The 22302-nt window shown below is 43.5% G+C and overlaps 2 protein-coding genes across 5 annotated transcripts in view; both read left to right on the top strand.

The window, feature by feature from the left end:
- The first annotated feature begins 4451 nt into the window (after positions 1 to 4451).
- Positions 4452 to 22302, top strand: part of LOC144132229 (isoaspartyl peptidase/L-asparaginase) — an 86805-nt gene continuing 68954 nt past the window's right edge. For all 4 annotated transcript variants that reach the window (XR_013314726.1, XR_013314725.1, XM_077664484.1 and 1 more), the window contains exon 1: positions 4452 to 4694. The gene's annotated coding sequence lies outside the window, so the exon portion shown is untranslated. The remainder of the gene's footprint in view (positions 4695 to 22302) is intronic.
- LOC144132230 (uncharacterized) lies at positions 4458 to 4697 on the top strand. Its single transcript, XM_077664485.1, has one exon. The coding sequence runs from the start codon at positions 4458 to 4460 to the stop codon at positions 4638 to 4640; it is 183 nt and encodes a 60-aa protein (XP_077520611.1). The 3' UTR covers positions 4641 to 4697.

Below are 22302 nucleotides of genomic sequence, written 5' to 3'. Positions count from 1 at the left end.
TGCGATAATATAAACAGTAAACTCCTGAAAAATACTAGTTCAATCTCAAGCCTAATCCTGCATCTAATTTTTACCCAATCATTGGAATCCGGAGAAGTCCCCAATGACTGGTAGATAGCTGAAATCATTCCAATATTTAAGAAAGGTGACCGCGCAAATCCTTCCAACTATCGTCCCATTTCGTTAACCAGCATTCCTTCAAAATTACTTGAACATGTTATATCGTCGAACTTAATGAGCCATCTAGATTCAATTAACTTCTTTTATCCCCACCAACACGGTTTTCGAAAACACTATTCCTGTGAAACACAGCTGGCGGAATTCACTCATGACATCCTACATACACTTTATGGACAATAACCTTCAAATAGACGCTATTTTTTTAGACTTTTCCAAAGCCTTCGACCGTGTTCCTTATTCGCACCTGCTCGCAAAACTCTCCTCCCTAGGCATTTCCCATAACCTAATAACCTGGATTGATCATTTCTTAAATGGACGCACGCAATTCACGTCATGCAATGGCTACCGCTCATCCCTTACCGATGTATCATCAGGTGTCCCACAGGGGGCTGGCTTATCCCCACTGCTATTCCTCATTTACATCAACGATCTTCCATTAAACACAAGCACCAAATTAAGATTGTTCGCGGACGACAGTGTAATATACAGCCCCCTTCGTGATCCCACCGATAGTCACCTGCTACAAAAAGATATCGACACAATAGCCACATGGTGCGACACATGGCTGATGCCTTTAAACCTCGATAAATGCCAACTGTTGTCGTTCTCTCGAAAACGCGCAGTTATTCATCATTCATACAATATAAACTCAGTTCCGATTGTCCCAACAACGTCATATAAGTATCTTGGATTGCATCTGACTGATGCGTCGTCGGCAAACCTTGGCTTGACCACGTGATCACAACGTCACCTCACCGGCGAGCTATAAAAGGGGCTGCCTGAATAAATCGTTCCTTCTTGTTGTGTCATTGCTGCGTGATGCTATATTGCAGTGGCGACGAGATAGCGCGCCGGCGCTAGGCGAACTTACGTGCGCAAGAATGAGTGCCGGGCGGCCACCGGAATTCACGGATGCAGAAGGTACGTGGCCTACGTATCGTGTTCGGCTGGAGGCTTACTTCGAAGCCCATAGCATCGCGGAACCAACGAAGAAGCGAGCGCTGCTCATAGCTTCGCTCACAGACAGTGCGGTGCGAGTGGTGCAGGGGCGGTGTCATCCAAAACAAGTGAATGAGCTGAGTTACCAAGAAGTCGTCCAGCATTTGGAAGACCACTATGCTCCGCAAGTTAACGAGATCGCTGCAAGTTATGCTTTCTTCAGGCGCTCGCAAAAAGACGGGGAGTCTGCCCAGGACTTCATTGCGGAAATTAGGCGGCTAGCGGAGAAGTGCAACTTCGGAACGTCACTGGAGCGCATGTTACGGGACAGAATTGTGTGCGGTGTGCAAGATGAAGACGTCCGGCGACACTTACTGACTCAACGGAAGCTTACACTAGAAGAGGCGGAAGACTTTGTTGTCTCGGCACAGAAAGCCTCCCAGAACGCCAAAAGCATGCACTCTTCAGAGCCAGGAGAGGTACATTTTGCCCGTCAAAAGAGTCGTTCATCGAAGCCGCGCCCAAGGCTGGAGAAGTGCGATACATGTGGCAGGTGTGGTGGCGAGTCGCACACCGAGGCGGAATGCAAACACCTTCACGCGGTGTGCTACCGGTGCGGCAAACGAGGACATCTGCGCCGAATGTGCCAGTCCAGCACAAGTTTCCTTCGGCACGCATCGCACCCGGGAGGCCAACGACGCCAGGGCTCCTACGCAATGGCAGCAGCAGGGGACACGAGCTCGGACGACAGCGAAGCCCTGTACACTATTGTAGCGGTTCTCCACCAAGAAGCCAGCATCCGCAAGGTTCGGCCAATTTACAAGAACATTGATTGGAATAACGTCCCTCTTACTATGCTGGTGGACACAGGATCACCCGTGAGTGTCATCTCCGTAGCGACGTTCCGGAAGTACGAGGCGCTGTGGCCGCCGTTGCGCAAATCACAGCTTAAGCTATCCTGCCTCTTGGGCGAACTTCCAGTTGTCGGACAGCTCAGTATGACGGCTACATGCGACGGGAAAGGCATTCCGGGTACGGTCGTAGTGGTCGACAGCGTCGGACCATCTTTGTGCGGCAGAGACACAATCAAGGCATTCAACGAGGCTGGGGTGGCAATGCTGTCGCGTGTGGTCGCGAGTGTGCAACCAGTCGAGATAAAAGCTGACAGCACGGAACTGCAAGAGCTGCTCAACGAATATGCTGACGTGTTTGCTCCAGGACTCGGCGTATGCAAGGGACCACCGGTCACATTGCAGCTGAAAGAGAATGCGTGTCCAAAGTTTTTTAAGGCCCGTACGGTTCCCTACGCTTTGAGGGACAAGATGTCTGAAGCGCTATCTTGTGCAAACCATGTCCAAAGAATATGTTCAAATGCCTCCCGTGTCTTAGGTTATCTACGACGTAACCTCAAGTCAGCATCTCCCGAAGTAAAAAAAAACTTGCTTACCTAACATTTGTTCGTCCCAAACTTGAATTTGCATCATCCATCTGGCATCCCTCTCAAGCCTACCTCACCGCCGAACTTGAAGCTATCCAAAACCGCGCGACCCGTTTTATCACCTCCGAATACACTAAATAAATTAGCATCACTGCACTCAAACGTTCTATCTTCCTCCCCACACTTGAGTCACGCCGCATTATTTCACGCCTTTGCCTACTACACAGCTTTTCTTACCATCCGACGTCAAAGCACCCCCTGCTGAAACCACCAATCCGAACTTCCAGTCGCCTCAGCCAGTGCCACCCCATAGCCAGCATCAAGAGCCGTACTTTAGCAATGAGCAGTTCTTTTTTTTCCTGACGCAATAACCCATTGGAATGCCCTGTCAAACGACATAGTTTCGTGCAACAATCGCAAAACATTTCGCGCTAAACTCGCTAGTCATTTTCAGAACACGTGAACTTGTAATTGCCCTGTACTTTTTCCTGCATTTTTTCCCTGTATTTTTGTGCTTTTTTCCTTTATTTTTTTGCTTACCATTTTGCAACCGCTTGATCCTCCTTTTTTAGTGTTTACAGTTTCAGTGTTAAGTTCATTGTGCCTATGTTTTCATCATGAGTGCATTTACACAAACTCATTTGTAAGCCCCTCCTTATGTAATGCCTTCGGGCCTTTAAGGATGAAATAAATGAAATAAAATGAAATATTCTTTGAAGGGTAAAGCCTCGTTAAATCAGTTGTTCTGATATTTTTTTCCGCTCAATTAGCTAAAAATTTTGTAAGCGCTTCAGTTGAAGCAGACGAAACGGCCGGAACGGGATATTCAAATGGCCCGCGCTTCTTGCAATGCTCGCCGCGGTGGCTCAGTGGTTAGGGCGCTCGACTACTGATCCGGAGTACCCGGGTTCGAACCCGACCGCGGCGGCTAAGGCGCCCGTGTGCTGTGCGATGTCAGTGCACGTTAAAGATCCCCAGGTGGTCGAAATTATTCCGGAGCCCTCCACTACGGCACCTCTTCTTTCACTCCCTCCTTTATCCCTTCCCTCACGGCGCGGTTCAGGTGTCCAACGATATATGAGACAGATACTGCGCCATTTCCTTTCCCCGAAAACCAATTATTATTATTATTACTCACACGGGTGGCCTTGTTGGGAAACTTTCGACTGCCGAAAACAGATGGCGCCACTGCCGCTATTCAGCGAAAAAACGTCGTCTGCGGGTTTTGATTGGCCGATCTCTACGAAGACGATTGCGTTTTCGCATCATGTACGGCTCAACTAAGTAAGTACCGTTGTAAAACTTGCTACGATAAAAAAGTTACCATAATTCGCAAGCTCTGTGTGCAGTTTCATCGCAAAAGAGCCAGCGGTTGAGGCGGGGAAACTTTTGAAAGTCTTCACGATAAAAACACACAATGCTGTATATACGGAAATCGCACTAAATTTTTTTTTTAAGCTTTCATCTGGGACCACCGCCGATTGTGCACCTGCTTTAAACAGACCTAAGGACACGTCTTTGAACCTCAGTGATACGCAATAAAAACGGACCTTAGGGCAGAACTGGGAGCAAATATATACTTACGATTTAAACACTTCGCTTCGGTATCGAATATAGGTGAGCTAAATGAAAAACTAGAAAAGGAAACGCCCTGAAAGCATGATTACTCCGCCTCTCATTCCTGTGTTTTGCTACGGCACTAGCAGACGGCCGCGCTGTACCGGAAGCAAGACTCGACTGCAGCGATGTTAGTTCTCGCGACCGCCACTGGAGCCACCTTTCACTGCTGGTGCTGGCCGGGATTGATTGGGAGCTGTGAACGCAGGCAGTTTCGCGCTACGTCAACCTTAACCTTGGTTTCCTTCCGAGGAAGATAGTGGGTGCGTGTTGAGAAAGCGGCATGTCGGTGACACTGAGCGGCAGGCAGCTGTCGTTGATGCTGTTCGTCTCCTTCCTGCTGGGCGTCGGCGCGGGTTACAAGCTGAAAAGCCTGCGCATCCAGTACCTGAAGCGGCGCAGAGACTGGCTCGCCTCTCGGCTAGCCACGGCACAGCAGAAGCTGGAAGTGGAACTGCGGCCCTGACCACCGCAGCGAGGTCCCCCCTGTCGGATCGAGCCCCTTCTCGGATTGAGCACGGTGCGTACTGTAGCTGCGGATCGCTCCGAGTTGCCCGGTCTCCTCGATATAGATGCATGTGTCAACAACGCCCGCGCTTTCAGATTGGGGACACCTTTTGTACCGCGCCGCCGTTTTCCCTTCGCGGCGGCAAGTTGGTCGCTTATGTGGTATCTGTGCTGTCGCATGGCAATTGGCTTTTGAGGGAAGGAAACGGTGCCCCACATCTCGGGGACACCCCAACAGCGCCGTAATGGAAGGAAACAAGGTGGGTAAGGAGAAAGAGAGAAAAACGTGCCGTAGTGGAGGGCTGCGGAATAATGTCGACCATCTGGGCGAACTGAACTGGAAATAGACAGTGCATAGTTGTTGTTTCCGTCGTGGCAGTACTCTTCTGGAATTTATGAGTGCGTTTTATGCGTGATGTAGTTGCTCCGGCAACACGGCAATCGAGAAGTTATGACGCGTACTGCTGTGTTCCCCAGTCACTGGACTGAGGTAGGCAAAATTGAACGAAACGACGAAACAGCGCTGACTAACAGGATGAGAAAAAAGAAGAGGCAGACACAAGCATTGACTAGCAATCATATCGTTTACTACGAAAAAGAGGAGGTGGCAATATATAACAGCAAGGCAAGCCAAAGCAACAGAGGGAAAACAAATACGGCACAATCAAGACTTTGACATACATCTGGGTGATATCGAAACCGTCACTGATTAGGGACCTCCTGTGGGAATAGAGCCACTGACGGTTGGCGCACACATTTGTCACCTGATACATGTGAAAATCTTCATCATTGACATTTTGGCGGTAAATTCAGTGCGAAGGGACGAAGGACACAAAAAAGGGGACAAAACAAGCGCTGTGTCCCCTTTCTGTGTCCTTCGTCCCTTCGCGCTCAATTTTCCGCCAAAATGAACATCCAGCTCGCCCAATTCACCATTCTTCTGTAACAGATCATCATTGACACACTGACCATTGATGCACTGCCCGGTCTCCTTGATGTAAAATCAGCCATATGACAGTGGAACAACAGTCGACAAATTTCTTTCGGTGCTTCTTCTGACACACCTGCTTTCTAATTTCTTGGTTCACTCTCTTGCGCAGCCTTCCCAACTTATTCCTGGCGGAAAAAAGGACCTTCACTACTCGCTTTGCTCACAATCTTTTTCAGGTGGTGTGATACTTTGAGAGTGGGCTCTGTGGCACTGCGTCGACTGGCTTGCCTAAATGCCTCACCTTTGCTTCGTGCAGCTTCTCATTCTCACTGTTTCCTGGCCACCTAGTTTGAGCTCCAATCGCTCTGGACCCTTTGCTACTGCAAGCGCATCGTCCCAGCAGGCGGCCGTCACCACGGAGGAAATCCATCGGCACTGCCCGTCAGGAGGCCCAGAATCACTGGCACCTGACCTTCAATCCTGCCCTGCAGCACCACTCCCAGACGCTGAAGACTGCGCACTACTTGCGTGCATCACATCAATTGGACCACCAGCGGCAACGACGTCACAGTATAGAAGACAGCCTTCAATCAACACCCACTTCAGTGGGCTGGGCAGTACTACGTCGACCGATCTGGTCTGGTTGTGCTGCCGAGCCCACGTTATTGCATTTCTCTTTCAATTGAGTGCACACGTGTATTGCTTGATCTTTTAGTCCTTTGCAGCGATATCGAGCTAAATCCTGGGCTTACGACTCATGGTGGCGCTGATAGCAACAATGACGTGGTAGTGGCACTGCACGATATCAAGGCTGGCCAAGCATCAATTCTACGAGAAATGAAAACAATTCGTACCCAACTGGCTGAACACGAGAAAGCTTTTGAAGAAATTAAAGCTAGACTTGCTGAAATTGAAAATGACTGTGCTTCTTTAAGCTCTCTTAAACAGCAGTTCGAATGCGTCCAGTGTCTCGCTAAGAATAACGCAAGTAAATTAGGGTACCTTGTGCATAAAATAGATCACTCTGAGGATCAGTCTCATCGTCCCAATTTTTTGTTTTTTGGTGTAAAGGATACCGATCGTGAAACTTGGGTGGAACCAGAGAAGCTAATTATCGAATTTTGTGATGCCAAGGTTAATTGTTTCAGCCGAACCGATGTACATCGAATGAGCACACCGACTCGGGCATTTTGACAGTAAGAAAATTAGACCAATAACGGTAAGGTCTGCGCACTTCAAAATTAAAGAACAGGTACTTACTAATGCACAGAAACTGAAAGGGACCAATTTTAGCATTTCCGAAGACAATTGCCGGAACACCTGTCTAGCTCGTAAAAACCTCGTCCAGTTTGCAAAAGAGCAACATGAGAAATTCACCCTGCGGCACAAGATCACGGCCATAGGCAATACTACGTACTCATTTGATCAGGATTCTCAACAGGTTGCACCTTTCACCCTATAGCTATCCGCTAGTCCCTCGCGCTGTGTGGCTCTTAACTCTGTATCTTTCCTGTACACTAACATATGAAGCCTTCCTCCTAAACGCGATGCCCTCACCAGTCTCATTAATACCACTCAATGCAATATCGTTGTCCTAACTAAAAACTTGGCTTAATGAACTAATAGATTACAAAGAAGTGCAGTTCATATTCCCGAACTTCTGTATTTTTCGGCGCCATCGCGAAGGCAAGCGAGGTGGCGGCATGCTGATAGCCGCCCACTGTAACCTTCAATGCTTCGATTTAAAAATTGACTCACTCCTTGAAATATTGCTCATCTGCTCCACCACCTCTTTTCCGCCCATTTTAATCTGCAGTGTTTACCGTGCTCCAGGCTGCGACGCTTCATTCGGTCCACTATTTCATGACGCTATTAACAGTGTAACCTTGAAAATTCCGCATTCTACTGTCTTTATAGTAGGCGATCTTGACTTCCCTGCGATAAACTGGTCTTGCCCTTCTGAGATCGCATCGAATTCCACAGAATGTCATTTTATGAACACATGTCAAACCTTTGCTTTAACCTAACTAGTCTCTTCCCCAACAAGACAAACTGTACAATCATCTTGCATACTTGATCTGATACTAACGTCCCATCCAGAGAACCTGTTATCCCTTTCATATCTTCCAGGACTTAGTGATCATTCCATAATCCCCGCCAAATTTCTCAGCCATGTACCAAAACCACAGAAAAGCAATTAAAACACTCACTTTATATGATAAGGGCAATTACAGCAGCATTAACCATGAACTTGACAATTTCTGTGCTTGGTTCCTTATTGACTTTATTTATTTATTTATTTATTTATTTATTTATTTATTTATTTATTTAACCATACTGCAGGCCAATGCTTTGGCCCTAGCAGGAGGGGCATTTTACAAAGAATGCAAAGTAAAAAGGCTACACAAACAAAAGAAAAATGTCCAGAAATTCAACACCAGTAAGTCTGGCAACAAATGAATACTTGTCCACAATAAAATTTGGAACAAAACTATACAAGAAAAAGGACATCAGTCCAAGATACAAAAGTACAACGTAAAGAGGCATTAATATAGAAAGAGTGAGAAAATGACATGGTACAGTACAAGAATACAGTGCAATCAAGGCGCCTTTACCTGGGAAAAAAAAAGACTTTCCAGTTCTGATAGAAAGTTATTCGATTCAAAAATGCTCGGTGGTAGTTTGTTCCATTCATTCACTGTTTTGGGGAAAAAACTGTTCTGGTAAGAATTGGTTTTTGCAAAAATCGGAGCCAGTGTGTATTGAGTAGTGTGCCTTGTTCGCCTGGTGGTAGCTTTCTGAATGCAATCTGGAAGTTTAAACGGGACTTTACTTGACAAAAATTTATGAAGGAGCAGAAGTCGATTTATTTTCCGGCGTATTGCTAATGTTGGAATTTTATGTTGTTGCATGAGTAGTGAAGGAGAATCTAGTCTTCTATATTTTCCAAATATAAACCTCACTGCTTTTCTTTGAATGCGTTCCAATTTTTCTATGTCCTTTTTGGTGTAGGGATCCTACAGCACCGACGCGTATTCCAGTCTCGATCTTATGCATGTGTTATAGGCTAAAAGTTTTGTTCTAACGGGAGCATTTTCAAGCTTTCGTTTCAAAAAGCATAATTTTTGAAAAGCGGAAGCACAAACATCTGTGATATGAATAGACCATGATAGATTATTTGTGAGGGTTATTCCTAGATACTTATATTTATCAACTACAGAGATCACAGTCTTGCCTATTTCGTATGTGAATATGCTGGGGTGTTTCTTTCTTGTAGCGCGGAGCAGAACAGTTTTTTCCCCGTTTAATTCCATGCCCCACTCTTGACACCAAAGATCAATAGCATTCAAGGCAGCCTGTAGAGAAGTGTGGTCTTCCGTGCTCGAGATCTTTTTAAAAACAACACAATCGTCTGCGAATAACCTGATTGAAACATCACCTGGTAAAACATCTACTAAGTCATTTATATAAAGTAAAAATAACAATGGTCCGAGAACACTTCCCTGGGGAACTCCGGAGGTAACAGAAAGCATGCCGGATGAGTAATTTTTAATTTGAACAAATTGTTGTCTGTCTTTAAGATAAGCATAAATCCATCCTATTATGTCAGATGGAAGACCAAGGCGCGGCAACTTCAACAATAATTTACCATGAGGCACTTTGTCAAAGGCCTTACAGAAATCTAAAAACAACACATCTAACTGTCCAGAAGTGTCAAGAATACTCAAAAATTCATGAACTGTTGAGACCAACTGTGTGACAGTAGACAGGCCTTTTCTGAAACCATGCTGGTAAGGGGAAAGTGTGTTTTGTTCAGCAAGGAATTTCTGAAGGTAACTTGCTATAACATGCTCCAACATCTTACAACATTGACTAGTGATAGAAACTGGGCGATAGTTCGTTACTAATAGGCGACTCCCTTTTTTATGTATAGGAACAATGCGTGCCTTTCACCAGTCATCTGGTATATCACATGAACTCATTGATAAGTTAAAAAGATCCGTAAGGAATCCAGAAACCTGCTCTGCATAGCGTCTCAGAAACAAATTAGGAATGCCATCAGGTCCACCAGATTTCCTGGTATTGACATTCAAAACCATCGCCAGAACACCCTCGCGCGTGATTACAATTTCTTGTGAAGAAACAGATGCGGGTGATCTATGCACAAATTCATCCGGTTCCGAGAATACACTTTGAAAGTAGCGATTAAAACTTTCTGCTATACTACAGGGGTCAGTCAGTGTTCTGCCAGCGACTTTTATTTTCGAAACGTCTGTTTTAGTTTGCCCAAGAAATCGCCAGAATTTTGAAGGGTCACTTTTAATGAACTCCTCCAACCTGTAACTGAAAAAATTATTTCTGGCTTTCTTAATCATTGTCAATAAATTATTCTTCAGAAGTTTTAGCCGCTCACTTCCTGTCTTAGCTTTCTTCCGCATTCGTTTTATTTTGCGCCCACAGTGAATTATCTCTCTCGTAATCCATGGGTTTGAGCGACGTTTACGCACTCTTTTTAATGGAATAAAATTTTCTACACAGTATGTGACAGTATTACGAAACAACTTCCATGCGCTTTCAACGTTAGTCACCGGAACGCAAAGGTGAGTATCCAAATAGTCTATTATTTCCACATCATTGGCTCGATTAAAATCCTTAACTAAGTTTTCTGCAGAAGTGTTTTTCTGCTTATCAAGAGCCCTAGCCCACGTGAAAAAAATTAGTTCATGATCTGAAATTCCAGTCTCAACGGATACATTTCCACTGCAAAAAATTTCACTAACGAACAGAAGGTCAAGGATTGAATTCTCTCTTGTGTTTACTTTTACTACTTGATCCAGGTTAAGAGAAAGCATAATGTCCAGTAGCACGTCCGAAGAAGTGGAGCATCCATAATTAAGGTCGTTCCAATTAATACTTGGCAAATTGAAGTCTCCAGTGATTATTAAATTTTTACCTTGCAGCTTTACAACATCATCATATAACTGAATCATGTAATCGTCTTTTGAATCAGGACAGCGGTAAACCGTGACAAGAACAAAAGTCACTCCCGACCACACCACTCTTAAGAATAAACTTTCGTGATTGTGGATTTGATCAAGAACGTCTATGTTAATTCCCTTTTTCGCGATGACTGCTACACCGCCGCCCCGAGAGCCTCTATCTCTTCTATACAACTGATAAGCTGGTGGAACTATTTCATCGTCATGAATCCACTCGTTCAACCAAGTTTCAGTGATAACACAAAGATGGGGGGCATACAGCAACAAAAGATTTTCAAGCTTATCTGCTTTATTTACGATACTGCGAGCATTTAGAGACAGCAAGCGTAGCTGGCAAGGCTCGGACTGCTAGCTAGAAGAAGATAACCTTTTCGGTTTCGGCAGCTCTTTTCTGGTGTTCAACGCGTCATCCCAAAGAAAGGTCTTGTCGCCGATTCTAAGTCTATCATATGCAAGTGACACCTTTTCCTTAGCGTCTCTTTCACGTTTAGAGCTGTCCCAAAGCAACTTGCGTTTCCTTAACGTGTCTGCGCAATAATCCTGCTGAATATAAGTGTTTGTTCCCTTCAGTTTTTTTGCGTTTAACAAGACGGCTTGCTTCTCTCGGAAATCTTGGAAAGAAAGAATAATTGGTCGATTTGGTTTAGGCTTTCCAAGTCTATGAATACGAGCGACAGACGAACAGGTAACGCCCAGTTTATGCTCGAATGTTTCTGTTATAACTTTATTTCTTAAGTCGGTTTCTGTTTCGTCAGGTATATCTGCGATTCCGAAAACAATTAAGTTCGATCTGTGACTTCTATCTTCCAGATCGACTAATTTTGCATGCTGCGATTGGAGAGTCACCTGTATGTCTGTTAAAGCTGAGTTAACTCCCTCGTTCGAGATAATCTTTCCCTGCATCGCGTTTACTTTGCTCTCGAGGTCTGTCAAACGCACACCAAAGCTGTGTATTAGTGTCTCTGTGTTCTCCAGTCGTGCTTTCAAGTCAGCTATGTCTGACCTAATAGACTGCTGACCATCTACAAGAGTCTGAAGCATTTCCTCTATTGCTGGTCCAGGATTTTCTTCCACGTCTCCGCAAACAAGTAATTTCAAAACATAAAAACAGTCATATGCGATACTCAAGAACTTTGGCAGTGGCAGCGGCGGCGTAGAGACATTCCGTGACCGAGTTCGTCTACCTGTAAGGAGCGCTGCCCGAGCTTTGGAAACGACCGCGGAGCCTACTCATCGGCTACATCGCTGTTCCAAGCGTTCAGAGCAACCGTATTTCAAGTCCTGGCCGGATCCTCCCCTGCTGCCATCTGTCTTCACTGAATTGAGCTTCGTCTGCTGCTTATCGGCTTCATCAGGGGGGCGTTTGTTTTCCAGTGCACTGCAGTCACTTTGGCAGTGGCAGCGGCGGCGTACACACATTTTCAAAAATTATAAAGCGCACTTAGGACAACAGACAAGAGAGACCAAACCACACAAGCGCTTACTCGCAACTGCGCGTTTATTCGAGAAACACAAAAAAGGAAGAACAATCACAAACAAAACAAAAGCCATCGCGCGGGCGTGACAGGAAAAGTGCTCATACAGGTGCGTCAAGATAACAAAACTCTCTTTCATGCAAAACCACCTTAGGGTCGGCAACACACGTGTGCTGATTCTTACGGATGTGATAGGCCTCTGAAATCTCTCTGGTTAGCTGATTAGGGTGTCTGAACAAGATTTTAGTTTGGTCAAGCAAAGGCTTGCAGCCGCTGCATTTTGAACAGTGCTTAGCGAGATTAGATGAAGGCGACTTATTCAATGACAAAAAATGCTCTTGCAAGCGCACATTAAGGCAGTGGCCCGTTTGACCGATATAGGTCCGGCCACAAGAAAAGGGAATTGCAAGCGCACATTAAGGCAGCGGCCCGTTTGACCGATATAGGTCCGGCCACAAGAAAAGGGAATGTGATACACCACTCCTTTTGAACATCTGACATAGCGGTTCTTGTGATTCACAGTGCAGCACCGCTTTCGTTTATCACATACACCGCTGCTAGAGCGCGCAGCAACCTTCGCACAAACACTACTAACTTTCTGAGGGGCAGAGAAGAGAACATTAACACCATATCTGTTACAGCAACCTTCGCACAAACACTACTAACTTTCTGAGGGGCAGAGAAGAGAACATTAACACCATATCTGTTACCCACGTTTTTTAGTTGATGAGAAAACCGATGAACATAAGGTATGACTGCAATATTTTTCTTTTTCTCCTCAGAACCCTTCAAAAGTGACCTATTGAACTCTTTTACTTTTTTCAGCACCTTGCTAGAAGCTAGAAACAGCACGTCCTCTGGAAATCCAGCCAATCTTAGTCTGTTCACTTGCTCGCAGAAACTTTCCTTCATTTCGTGGGGGCACGACTTGAGCAAAGACGATCCTAGGCAGGAGACAGCAATGCCGCACTTCACAATTTTTGAGTGATTTGATTGATAATTTAAGAGTGGTTTATCAGACCTCGGAGAATACCTCCAGCACACATGATCCTGCACGAAATGAAGTTTTGTGTCAAGGAACTGCAGGCAATCGTTTGTAGGAGTTTCAAAGGTGAACTGTAATCCACGCCCATATTCTAGATTTGTACAACAGCTATGGATTTGTGAACTTAATTTCCTCACCAACACGAGTTACTGATAACTCTGAAACGCTTATTGATGTGTGCTTTACGAATATTTGCACTAGTGATGTCCCGGCTGGCGTTTTGACATTAAGCATTAGTGACCACATGCCTATATTCTGTATAGTTCCGAGTCAACCAAAACAACACAGGAGTAAACCGGAAACGTCTACATTTAGAAGAATTGATGAAAACAGCTTATCAGAGTTTCGACGCCTTTGTGCTAGCACAGATTGGAGTAATATTTTAAGACAGGAGGATGCATGCCAATCGTACACAAATTTTATATCTACTATTCAAGAACAATATAATACTACATTTCCGCTAGCAACGCACAGAACTCATAGAAAATCAAGAAAGCCGTGGATTTCAAAACAACTATATGACCGCATACAGGAAAAGAACAGACTTTTTTCTCGTTTTGTGAGAACAAAAGACACTGACATTCTTCGTCAATTCAAAACGTTCCGCAATAAGTTAGGCGCTGACATTAAAAAAGCAAGAAGTGATTATTATGCGAGAAAGTTCTCCATGTCTGATGGCTCGAAGGGAACATGGAATACACTTAACGATCTTCTAGGTAAAAACAGAACCAACGCACCCGTCTCACTCCACATTCATGGTGTGAACTATGATGGCGCTGACCTAGCGAATGAATTTAATGGGCATTTCTTATCTGTTTTTCCACGAAAATCAACTGATGGTCCACATCAAGATGCCTCAGTCTATATAACCAGTAAACAAAGTAATTCCATGTTTTTGTTACCATGCACTGACTCAGAAATAATTACCATTATTCACTCCTTACGCAGTAATAGTGCTCCAGGTGTAGATGGCATAGCTCCAGTCCCGATCAAGAAAGTAGCAGATGTCATTGCGATACCATTAGCACATATAGTCAACCTAATGTTCACGACAGGCACATTTCCACATCAGTTGAAAATAGCTCGTGTCACTGCCATTCATAAAGGGGGTGACATTAATGATTTAAATAATTATCGGCCGATCTCCATTCTTTCAGTTTTCTCTAAGATTGCGGAACTTGCAATCAACACACGTCTTTCTCAATATCTCGACAAAAACCATGTCATCTCCAAGCAACAGTACGGATTTCAAAAAAACAAAACAACTGAGGCCGCCTTACTGGAAATCAAAGAAAAGCTAATTGGAAACATAGAAAATAAACTGCTAACAGTTGGCATATTTCTTGATATGAGGAAAGCGTTTGACTCGGTTAACCATAAGATATTGCTTGAAAAAATGCAGTGTTATGGAATAAGAGGCGTTCCTTTAACCTTATTTGCTAGCTACCTTGACAACCGATCTCAAACAACTATCATTAACGGTATTTCATCTGGGATTGGTCAGATTGTGTCTGGTGTGCCACAGGGCTCCGTTCTAGGACCAACGTTGTTCTTATTATATATTAATGATATCGTCAACCTTCGTCCAGCAGACAACATTATAATCTATGCAGACGATACTAACGTATTTTTTTCAGGGCAAGATAGTAATATTTTGCAAGCAGCCTCCAATAGTTGGTTATCCCAATTGTCTGTTTGGTTAAAATCAAATAGGTTAGAACTTAATGTCAGGAAAACAAAGTACATACTGTTTAGAGCCAAAAATAAGGAAGTTCCGAACAACTTCCAAATTCACTTCGAACAAGCTCATATAACTCATGTCAGCTCTACAGTGTTCCTTGGAGTCATTTTTGAAGAACACTTACTCTGGACAGATCATGTAAACTACGTTTGCACTAAAATGGCTCGCTCTGTTGGTATCCTAAATAAATTTCGCACAATACTGCCTCGAAAATTCAAACTACAAATTTATTTCTCACTAGTCTTTTCGCATGTACAATATTGCTTGTTGATCTGGGGAACGACTACCTCAACCAATCTTGTGAAAGTACTTACTTTACAAAAAAGAGCTGTACGAGCGATTGATAATTTACATTACAGTGAGAGCACGGGTCCTTCCTTCCTCAACCATAGACTGCTAACCATCACGGCCACTTGCCACAAGAAGCTTGCTGTTTATATCAGAAACCTTATGAAAGGAAACTGGCAGACTTTCGAGAGCACATATTTAATTGCCCAAACAGCTTACAGTCTAAGGCACCCTCAATACCATGCATCAAAATCCCGTACAAACTATGGGTTCCAAAAACTAACTCACATAATTCCTCATACATTAAACACCTATCCATACTTAACAGAATTGTCAGTACAAAATATGTCCGAGGTCAGATTTAGGAAATCTGTTCATGAACATTTTTGTTATAGCTAGTTGTGGTGTGTTTTTACCTAATCAGTTTTTGTCTTTGTTATGTTTTGCTCTTAGTTTTGTTGTGCTTAGCTCTATGCATGACTGATTTCTGTTTCGTTGTCAATATATCCGCTGCTTTTCTAGTTTCTGTTACTTATGGAAATTTTGTACCATTGCCAAGTGCCACTTTGTTTTGGTTTTTTTTTTTTACATGGGGAGGGCAGTCCTCTGTCAGGCGCTACTAGGCGCCTTTAGCTTGCTCTCCCTTGTTTGCAGTCTCTGTACTGGCCAAACAAAACCAATAAATGAAATGAAATCTACCGAGACTAACTGGCTTCTCTTTAAGAATAAAATGAATAACCTCATCCAGCGATACATTCCTACAATTACTGTGAGAGAGCGCGTTTCTACCCCTTGGTTTCAATGATGCATTAAAATGGCTCAGTAACAAGAAGAAAAGGCTTTTTCGGGCTGCCAGAAGAAATAATAACCTTAGCACGTGGAAGAAATATTACGAAGCCAGAAAGGTTTATAACGCCCAAGTTTTTAAATCTAAGCAAACATTTTTTAACACCACACTCCCCGGAATGTTGCACACAAACCCTCGTCAATTTTGGAAATGCATTAATCTTAACCCTAGCAACAGAACAGCAGTTCACAATGATAACACTGCAGTTGCCAAACAGGATGTTGCCGAAGTGGTTAACCAAACCTTTATTTCTGTATTTACTCGCGAACCAGACGGGGATATACCTGATTTTCTGTCCTTTCACTTCCCTTTCGTGCCCGATATATCATTCGGACCTCATGGTATTATTGAAGTAATTGATTCTTTGAAACTATCCTCATCAGCAGGTATTGGTGACATTAATGCTAAGGTACTAAAAAACACGAAACATGTCACAAGTGTCCTGCTCTTTCATCAGGCATTGTACTGTAAGACTAGAAAGTGGGTAGTCTTTAATACCAAAAAAAGGGCCTTCATCTTCTCGTCACAATTACCGCCCGATATCCATTCCTAGCGTCCATTAAAGCTAATGGAAAAAGTAATCTTTTCTCACATCATGAAATTTCTAGTTTCTCTTAATTTCTTTCACCCTAACCAGCATGGATTCATAAAGGGCCTTTCTTGTGATACTCAATTAGCTCTATTAATTAATGACCTCAGCGCTAAACTTGATCTCAACATTCTAGTAGACACCCTCTTTTTAAACTTCGAAAAAGCCTCTGACAAAGTTCCACACAAACGGCTTTTTTTGAAACTCTCATCTTAATCTCAATTCCCTTGGTCTTGCCTCTAACTAACCGGCAACGGTTTGTTTTTGCTAGTAAGTGTTCATCTTCCCGCTCCTCTGTTATTTCTAGGGTACCCCAAGGCACGGTTCTCGGGCCCCTTCCTTTTCTAGTGAACCTATTTTATGATAAACTTCGCGTTGACGACGTCTTCTATGTATGGGATGACAACACGATGTCCCGCCTGGCACTACCGAAGAAAGCAGTTGCCTTGCCTGATAGCTAGCAAACAAAGTTGAGTGAGTTACGCATGGTTTCTTTGAACGCTAGAAGCATAGCAAATAAAACAGACGCTTTGGAGACACTTCTGATTTCGTACGATCCCCATATTTGCGTGATCACTGAGACTTGGCTGCACGACGATATAAATGATGATGAAATCGTACCACCGGGGTATCACCTGTATCGGCGTGATAGAGGCGCACGTGGTGGCGGTGTAGCAGTTGTTACGAAGGAATATGTTGATGTTACTGTCTGTGAACAAATTGCTGCGCACGAAAGTCTCTTGTTGAAACTTTGCCTTTTCGGAGTGAATTTTTTTGTGTGCGGTATATCGTGCTCCGGACGCTGATGACTTTTTCTTGGACCGTTTATACGACCACCTCCAAGGGTTTGGCGGAAGGAATGTTGTCATCACGGGGGATTTTAACCTACCATCGATTCACTAAAGCTCCTTGAATTATGGAATTTCTAGATAAGCAGATGCAGTGCTAGATATGATGTTTTATTTGAACTTAGAACAGCGTGTTCGTGAATTCACTCGTGGCACTGCGATTCTCGATCTTTTATTCACCACTGAGTTCTTTCATGGTTCTGAGGTTTCAGTAGAAGAAGGAATTTCTGACCACAAGTTGGTATTTTTGAGGTGGCTATCGCAAAACAACACTAGGCAGAAAAAAATACAAAGAGTAGTAAAAGATTTTTCCAGGGCTGATGATGTCACAATCATTGACTACTTGGATATCCAGTTTGACAACGTGGTCAATAATGTTGAAATTTCCTGGAAAAAGTTTTGCGGCGCCATCAAATTTTGTGTTAATAACTATGTACCCTCAAGGAATCTTCGTAGCCGACGCTTCACTCCCTGGATTACCCACTCCCTGGCATACCAAACGTAAGATGAAGCGACTAAGGAGGCACCACAACACGACAACTACACGCTTCCATGAACTAAGGCAAGAGTTATTGGCAAAGGTTAGGGAATCTAGAAGTAATTACTTTGGTCATCGTCTTACTGCCTTCATAAAGAGCGATGCCAGAAAATTCTGGCGTCACCTAAATGGAAGCAAAAAGGAAATTAAGAAAATTAAAATCGGAGATGCAACAATATCTGATCCCCCTGAAATCGCCGAACATTTCAACGGTTACTTCCAGAGTGTATTCACTGCCGCAGAAGAATTCAGGGTTCACAGTACACACTCAGCAGGCGCGGATGATCTCGTGGTTTCTAAGGAAGGGGTCACAGCTATGCTTTTAAAACTCGATGCTAAAAAACCTTCTGGTCCTGACGATTTACCGAATTCTTTTCTGCGACGGTACGCGGAACAACTATCTCCATTCTTAACAGATATCTTCAACTTATCACTTGCCACAGGGGAAATACCACATGACTGGAGGAAAGCACGTGTGGTTCCCATTTACAAAAATGGTGATCGTTTATCTGTGTCAAATTACCGCCCCATTTCAATCACGAGTACGTGCTGTAAGCTCTTTGAACACGTCATTGCCACCTACATCAGAGATTTCCTAGAAAGCCGCAACTTTCTATCACAGTATCAGCACGGTTTTAGGAAGCACATGTCAACTGTTACCCAACTTGTTTGTACTGTTCATGATTTCGCACAAGCTCTTGACATGAATGGCCAGCTGGATGCGCTGTTTTTAGACTTTTCGAAGGCCTTCGATAAAGTGCCGCTTGGAAAGTTGCTGTACAAATTGGAATGCATTGGTCTTCCTTCCTGCGTTTTGCAGTGGATAAGGGCGTACCTTAGAGATAGGCAGCAGTTCGTTGAAATTATGAATTTCTCGTCAAAAACGCTTTCTGTGACTTCTGGTGTCCCCCAAGGCAGCGTCTTGGGGCCGCTATTGTTTTTGGTATACATCAATGATTTGTCTGATGTCGTTCATGATGGCGTTGCTATCCGATTGTTCGCGGATGATTGTGTGCTTTTTAAGAACATCACAGCACCAAATGACCATACAATATTACAAGCAAACCTAGAGGCTATTCATGAGTGGTGCATTCGATGGGGAATGCAACTAAATGCACAAAAAACAGTTCTGTTGCGAGTTACAAGGAAGAAAAATATCAGCACCTATTCTTACTTGCTTAACAACAATATTATAACAGAAGTAGACACGCATAAATATCTTGGTGTGACGCTAACAAATAAACTAACTTGGTCTCCGCATATATCCGCCATTTGTTCTTCCGCTATTAGTAAGCTGTGGTCCCTAAAGAGGAAACTTAAAGGTGCACCTGTCGAAGTTAAGCTATTAGCTTATAATGCCTGCATTAGAGCCAAGCTCGAATATGCCTCCATTGTATGGGATCCGCACAATAAGAAGGACATATTGCAGCTCGAGCGAGTCCAAAGAAAGGCTGTCCGGTTTATTTTTAGCAAATATAAAAGGCACGATTCTCCTTCCTTATTGATGCGGCAACATAGTATAGGAACATTGGAATCCCGTCGAAAAATTAGTCGGCTCGCTTTTTTGCATAACTGCGTCTCAGGTACGCTGAGGTTAAACATGCCAGACTGTGTTAAGCCACATTGCACCAGGAAAACTCGACACACACACCCTCACTCCTTGGCCCCAATTTTTGCACGAACCAATACCTATAAGCATAGTTTTTTTCCCAGGACTACCAGTGAATGGAATTCCCTGCCTTCGCACACTTTCGCAGCCTGTGACTTTGTTAAAGAACTGGAGCGTCAATTTTTGCGCTGTTAATTGTAGTTCGCTCGTTATGAATTTTTTGTGTGAAATTTGTTTCTGAACAGCTGTATGCTTGTTATATGTGTACTCATGTTTTTGCCGCGGATGCCCCTTCTGCCTGGGCCATGTATATGTATGGTCTGCAGTATCTGAAAATAAATAATAATAATAAATAAATATAGACGACCTACCAACTTACATATGCTCTAACATACACTTGTTCGCTAATGAGTGTGTTGTGTACCATCCTATACTCACTCACAATGATCACCAGCTCCTTCAATCCGACATAGATTGCATATTATCTTGGTGTGATAAATGGCTAATGGCGCTTAACGTCAAAAAAACTTCTTTCCTTCCACAGGCGTCACTCTAAGCCACCTTCAAAACACTTTATTGCTAACTCAGAGATCACTGCTGCAACAACTTGCAAATACTTAGGTCTTCATTTGACGCATGATGTTAGGTGGTCATACCATGGCACGCAAATCTCAAAGGAAGCTGATCGCGCCATTGGGTATTTTCGGTGAATATATTTAAATCGGGCAGTGGTTCAAGCCACCTAGCCATGACTTGTGAAATTATACTCTTGTCTTGATTTTAGCCACCAATCGGATAACCTTCGCTTGATTACTTCTACCCGCTTAAAATCTACTTTCCTTTCACTGTCTTCGAACCTAATGCTTTGAATAAATCAGCCCCGCTGCTTTCCTCTGCAGGGTGAAGCCCTTTACAGGAAAGCAGCAAGTGTGCAGCCGTTTCCTCCTCTCCGCACTCACCGCACAACGTGTCTATCTCATGGTGCCTGACTCTATATGTCTTAGTCCGCAAAACTCCCGTCCTGGCCTCAAACAACAAAGAGCTTCCCCTACAATTATCATAGGTATTTTCTTTGGCAATTTCCTGCTTAAGGATCCTGTATGTTCCCACTGCCGATTTCGTCAGCATCCCCATTTCCCACAGGCCTCTCTCTGTTTCTTTAACCTTTGTCTTAACCGATTTATTTATTTATTTTTTTTTTATTAATTTATTTATCACTATACCTACAGCGCCGTGAGGCATTACAGTGGGAGGGCAAGACAACTCAAACACAGTCGAAAGAGCAGGAAATGCAGATAAAAAGCAAGTAGGCAAGCAACTGAATCAAACAAGCATACAGGTAACACTTTTACAATCATTGAAAAAGTGTGGGAGGGGGGGGCTTAATTACGATGCATATTTCACAAAGAGGAAGAAAAATACACCGGTGGGGGTAATGGTAGCAATATCATGTGGGAGCTTATTCCATTCGCGAATTGTTTGGGGGAAGAAGGACACGTTGAAGAAGTTCGTTTTACACCTGATCTCTTTAATTTTAAAGGCATGATCAAGACGTGGTGAGACATAGTCAGGATGACACAGATAATGCTCCCGGTTAATACCAGTTTTATTGTGAAAGGTACTGTGGAGAAATTTGAGTCTAAGAAGTTTCCTTCGCTGCTGGAGTGATTCCCATCCAAGGTTATTCTTTGCAGTGGAGATGCTAAAATTTCTGGAAAAATTGGCATTAACAAATTGCACGGCCAAATTCTGGATCCTTTCAATCTTGTGAATATCTGCCTGCAGCCAAGGGTCCCAGACACAACAAGCATATTCAAGAACTGGTCTTATGTTAGTTTTATACAAGAGCTCTTTGGCTTTAGGCGGCAAATTCTCCGCATTTCTGCGAAGAAATCTCAGCACTCTGGAAACCTTGGTTGTAATGTAATCGATATGGTGACGCCAGGATAAATTTGCAGTAACACCAAGATATTTATGTTTGAAAACTTTTGACATTGTTTCTGCGTTAATACTGTATGAAAAGTCATGAGAATTTTTTTTTTCTAGTAAAAGACATGTACACAGATTTCGTCACGTTAATATCCATGCGCCAAGTATTGCGCCAGTTAGTAATCAATGACAAATCACCCTGCAGGGCACTGCAATCGTCGGAAGTATGAATGCCCCTGTATACATCGCAGTCGTCTGCAAGCAGACTCATTTTTCAAGAAATACTGCAACATATATAATTCATATATATTAAAGAGATAAGTGACCCTAGAACCGACCCCTGACGTACACCAGACGATACGTCTGCCTGATCAGACTGCGCTCCATTTAACACTACTATTTGACGCCGCAAATGTAAATATTCTTTAATCCAGGCAATAACTGAACAAGTTATGTTGTACCAGGATAGTTTTTCAAGCAGTAAAGAATGGGGGACTAAGTCAGAGGCTTGCCGGAAATCCAAATATAAACAGTAAATAGCGAATCCATCGTGCAAGGCACCAACCAGATCGTATGTAAATTCGCTTAATTGCGTGACACAACAAAATCCAGTGCGGAAACCGTGTTGCTGGGGGGATAGTAACGAAATGATTCATTATGTTTGTAAAGAAGATGTGTTCAAGCACTTTGCAGCTAATACTCGTTAGTGAAATTGGACGGTAATTTGAAACGATACTGTGGGGCCCCAACTTGTGCACTGGCACGACGTGAGCGAATTTCG

Source organism: Amblyomma americanum, chromosome 5 (genome assembly GCF_052857255.1).
Source record: "Amblyomma americanum isolate KBUSLIRL-KWMA chromosome 5, ASM5285725v1, whole genome shotgun sequence".
Lineage (NCBI taxonomy): Eukaryota > Metazoa > Arthropoda > Arachnida > Ixodida > Ixodidae > Amblyomma > Amblyomma americanum.
This window is presented reverse-complemented; position numbering and strand designations above follow the sequence as displayed.

Excerpts from the sequence above, each read along its gene's own strand:
- LOC144132230 (XM_077664485.1), top strand. The coding sequence starts at position 4,458 with ATGTCGGTGACACTGAGCGGCAGGCAGCTGTCGTTGATGCTGTTCGTC.